Here is a 5,098-nt window from a genome sequence, read left to right as displayed (position 1 = left end):
ATGAACAGTTTATTCTTTGTAAAAATAATTTCTGTTTTATGGGTTATGTGATAGTTTCCAACATTGCAGACAAAAACAAACACCCAGGAAATACTGAACATGTGTCAGTGAGGTAAGGCCACTTCCTATTCATGATAAAAAAGTAAATGTGATTGGTCTCTTCCTGCAGGCAGATACTTACTGAGGACAGCAGGTTTGATGATCAGAGCAGCGAACAGGCAGAGACACATCTACCTGGACATGGATCACCTGCTGCTGCTGCTGCTGTTGTGGAGCTCAGGTAGGACTGGTTTAAACATCATCTGTAAGCTTTCACTGATCTGACTGGAGGATTTCACCAAATGGCAGTGAGAAAATTATATACATTATGATTTTGCTGTATGTGTGTTTGTAAGTCCCTTATCTCATCCTAGACAAGTGGACCAATCATGATGAAACTTATAAACATTGCTGAGGCCACTGTGAGTGCCAACATTATGATGTACACAAATATTTTTCATGCAATTGTATGTATTTGTACATCTGACAGGTCAAATGGTGACATTATGATTTAGAATTGTTCTGTTACATTTACCAGTATATACTGTAAATCTTCTGTCATAAGCTCATCTGATAGTGACTGTAATGCTTTGTGGACTTAATAAACCCCAAATTACATGTAGAAATAAAATTATTAAACTTCAATATTTCTAACATGTTTAGTGTTTAAACAAACAAAACCCACATGAATGAAACACAGAGAACATTTAAACATATACTTACTAACATGAAAACCCATGAAACATTTTATTTAATCCCAGTAAAGAAAAATGCATCATTCTTTATTTACCTAACCCCAAAGCAAACACCATGCATAGCACAGAGGTTTGCTGGTACATTTAAACATTTCTTTAACCAAATAGTTTATTAAAAATAACTGTAACATAAACATCAGAAATCTCAGTGTAAAATTTGGTGAAGAACTAAGTTTAAAAAATCAACACTTCATAATACAGCTTGTCACTAAGGACATAATTGCCCTGTAATTAAAAGGAATTTTCATGTATTTTCTTAGAAGTTACAAAGTAATTATGTTCACATAAATTGTATTATTTAAAGGTAGGGACACTAAAATAAGGGGGTAAGTCAGATTAAAAACATAAAATGTACTGTATGAATAATGAATTATTGCATTAGTCTTTATTAATGTGTAAGTAATCTTACACAACACATGGTAATTTTTAGCATAACACCATATATTTTACAGGAAATGATAAATCATACTGTAACTAATTTTAACTGCAGCATAATTTCATGGTAATTTTGTGCGAAGACAATATTTCAGCATCATTGTAAGTATGGCGTACGGAGCGGATTAATATTGCCTTTTTATGTCTTTATTTTAAAAACGTTTTTCTAACTTTTTTTACATGATTAATTTGTCTTAAAGATTCTTTAAGGTTTGTTTGACGCCAGATACATTTTGTGTGTGTGTGAAGCAACTGTTTTAGATGCTGTCAAAATAAAAGTTGACATGGATGATTAATTTTCCACATACTCTTCTTGTCACTGTCACTGGCTCAGCTCCTCAGACTGCTCAGAACTCATGGGAACAGTTTAAACTTAATAAAGATGAAAGAAATCCGTCTATCACAGTTTAAAAAGACAGTTGGTAAAAACACGATCAGTAACAATTTCAGATAAGCACGTTAATTGAAGTTTTAGTGCTCAGGTTATGAAATTAACTAGACTCAAGACTTCTTTGGTTTCCAAGTCTCTATTACATGATAAAAAACGAATTATAAATTCAGATTTGAATGGGTACTTTTGTTCATTTTTCATTATTTGCATCTTTCTCTCGTAGATTTTGGCTTTAAAGCACTTTGAACAGACTCACACACATACAAGCACCCATACACTCATATCTGACGATCAAAGGAAAATAACAGAAGAAACTCTGCAAAATCAGTCAATTTGAACTTAACATCAAACTGTGCTGCTCCTCTCACTGTCAGGGGGATGAATGTGATGAGCCATAGAACGCAGGGTAGACAGAGTCTCTTCTCTCACAGATTCACTGCAGAAAATTCAGTTACAGGGAAATCAAGCAGCACAGCTCTGAATGGTAAATGGACTGATTCTTAGCTCTCCTGGAGTACTCAAAGCGCTGTATACAACATGCCTCATTCACCCACTCATACAAGCACTTCTAAACACAAGTGCAAACTAAAGTACATTCATACACATTGATACTCCGATGAACGCATCGGAGGGCAACATGGGGTTACAATCTTGCCCAAGGATATTTGGCATGCAGACTGGGGAAGCCAAGGATCGAACCACCAACCTTCCAATCAGTAGCTGATCTGCTCTACCACCTGAGCCACAGCCACTGAGAGCTCAGCTTTTGGCCCAAAGAACGAGGACAGCTTGTCCAGTGCTTCACATTCTACCCCTGGATGGATGTGAATGTTTCAAAGCGTATGTTTAGAAAAGTAGTTTATTGTGCAACGCTTTTAGTCCGATGTGCTGGGTAATGTAATGGATTCATGCATTCATGAATTCACCTGCCGTCTACCTCCATTACTCCTGCTGCTTTTACCCATTATTGCCTCCACTCATGATCATTAAAATGCACTATTCATTCCACACATGTAGCTTGCACTTATTGATCTGGCACATTTGGCTTCAAACGGATGGTTTTCTTTGGTTTTCTCTTCAGGAGTCCAAGCTGAAGGGAAACACAACTCAACAGGTGAACAAAAAACAAAAAAATAAAATACTGACTCAGAATCAGCAGGAAAGGTAGACTTTAACATTTTCAGGAGTAAATTTCTTTATTGATGGCTCTCTGCTTTCTGTTCAGAGTCTGATGATGTCAGATTGGTGGAAGGACCCAGTTTGTGTGCTGGTACATTGGAGGTGAAACATCTGGGAGAGTGGAGACCAGTGAATGTCATTGACTGGACCCTGAAGGAAGCAGCTGTGGTCTGTGAACATCTGGACTGTGGCTCTGCTGTTGCGTTCGGATGGAAACCGCAGATGCCTGCACCTTTGTGGAAGATCAAACTTGACTGTGTTTGGTCAGGATCTACTCTGAGGGAGTGTGCAACACCAGATAATTCTTATACAGCACTGATTCTCACCTGTTTGGGTGAGCTTATTAGTGACATAATCTATGTCATTGTGTTTGACATTAATTCAACAGTTTTCTTAGATGATGGTTTTCAGCAGCAGCATTTTTTTCTTTCTCCAGACTCTGTCAGGCTGCTGAATGGTTCCAGTTCCTGAATTGGCCTACTTTTCCATCCTGTCTCTCTAAAATCATTAGAACATTTTTTAAATAGAAGATTTTTATATAGGTTGTATGTGTAGAGCAATAATTGTTGAGTATCAGAAGAGCACAACAAAGAACTGCAGCTGTTTTGCCATCATTTGTAAAACATCAGAAATCAGTGAGAGCCTGTCCACTGTATAAAATGTAAATGTGATACTAACATGTCTCCTGTTAGAAAGATGTGTTCTGTTGTTAATGATGAAGTCATGTTACAGTTGTGCTGAGGTTGACTCAGTGAATAGTTGTTTGCTGCCATCTTTTTCTTGTGTGTCTGCTGTCTCTGATCTCTCTGTTTGATCTTCTCTGATGTCTCCAGACTCTGTCAGGCTGCTGAATGGTTCCAGTCTGTGTTCAGGCAGACTGGAGGTGAAGTCTAACCAGAGCTGGTCCTCAGTGTGTGAAGCTGACTTTGACCAGCAGGATGCAGAGGTGGTCTGTAGGGAGCTCGGCTGTGGGCCTCCTTCGGTCCTCCAGGGGGCGCTGTATGGAGAAGTGGAGGCTCCAGTGTGGAGCAAAGAGTTGCAGTGTGGAGGCCATGAGTCTGCTCTCCTGGACTGTAGAAGCTCAGGCTCACCTAGAAACAGCTGCTCAGCTGGCAAAGCTGTTGGACTCACCTGCTCAGGTAGAAGAGGAGCTGCAGTTCTGATGTGGTCAAACTCGCTTTATTCTTTTACTGATGACTCTCTACTTTCTGTTCAGAGCCTGATGATGTCAGACTGGTGGGAGGAGCCAGTCGCTGTGCAGGTGAAGTGCAGGTGAAACAACTGGGAATGTGGAGAAATGTGATTAATACTGCACACAACCTGGAGGAAGTCACTGCTCTCTGTGAACGTCTTGACTGTGGCTTTGCTGTGGGAATGGCCATGTCCCGTTCCGGGCTAGTCTCACACAAGTGGGAAATAAAACGTGATTGTGCTCAAGCTGGATCTCCTTTGAGAGAGTGTTTGAGTTTCTCTGTCATCACATTTTCACAAAAAGGCCTATTCAGAGAACTTATCTGCTCAGGTAAGCAAATAAAAATTCTGTGGACATAAACATGATTTCTACTTGCAGCGGTTGGTGTCATCTAAACATTTGTATATTGATGTTTCCACAGTTATCCTAACTTTAAGCTTACTCAAAAGACACACATTGACCATGAGCTATAACTGGCAATAGAATACAATATGTTCAAATGATTACATTATTTTTCTTAAATGCATGGCGTCATTGACAGTGATCTTACTAAAGTTTCTTTAACTGATGCTGTACAGGGAGAACTTAGCTTTCTGCTTTAGTTTTTGTTAGGATGTAATTACACACATTATTGCCCATATACTGTGTGAAGCTGTCCCTAGGGACAAAAATATACATATGATATAAAGTTTCAAACATATTAACAGGAATAATGTTCATTAAACACACAGCTTATCTGAGGAAAAATAAATAACTTGTATCATTAATTAACCCTACCGTCATGTTGTGTGAAGTTAAAAAATCTAAAAGAATTAGTTCAAAGTACTTTTTTAATATGAAAACGTGTAATAAAAATATAAAATGAGATTTGTTCATGTTATATATTTGTAACTCTGGTCTGCATGTTCATATTACATAGATACATCAAAGAGGAGGTTAAAGGTGTCAAAAACTATTTGATTCTGACTGTGAAACATACTTCACCCTAACCACACACACACACACACACACACACACACACACACACACACACACACACACACACACACACACACACACACTATTGGCCTCGTGTATAAAGTGCGAGAATGAGCGGGTTGTTATCAG

General features: G+C 38.4%; 1 protein-coding gene across 1 annotated transcript in view; it reads left to right on the top strand.

Moving 5' to 3' along the window:
- Nucleotides 1-3,589: 3,589 nt before the first annotated feature.
- The window catches only part of LOC102206630 (scavenger receptor cysteine-rich type 1 protein M130-like), a 2,303-nt gene continuing 794 nt past the window's right edge, over nt 3,590-5,098 (top strand). The window contains exons 1-2 of the mRNA XM_013914746.1: nt 3,590-3,938; nt 4,016-4,071. Of these exons, the coding sequence (XP_013770200.1) occupies nt 3,623-3,938; nt 4,016-4,071 (372 nt within the window). The 5' untranslated portion in view covers nt 3,590-3,622. The remainder of the gene's footprint in view (nt 3,939-4,015; nt 4,072-5,098) is intronic.

Source organism: Pundamilia nyererei, unplaced genomic scaffold (assembly GCF_000239375.1).
Source record: "Pundamilia nyererei isolate P.nyererei 1_Seehausen unplaced genomic scaffold, PunNye1.0 scaffold00221, whole genome shotgun sequence".
In the NCBI taxonomy this organism is placed as follows: Eukaryota; Metazoa; Chordata; class Actinopteri; order Cichliformes; family Cichlidae; genus Pundamilia; species Pundamilia nyererei.
The sequence above is the reverse complement of the archived record's forward strand: the minus strand, read 5'-3'. Positions and strand labels throughout refer to the sequence as shown.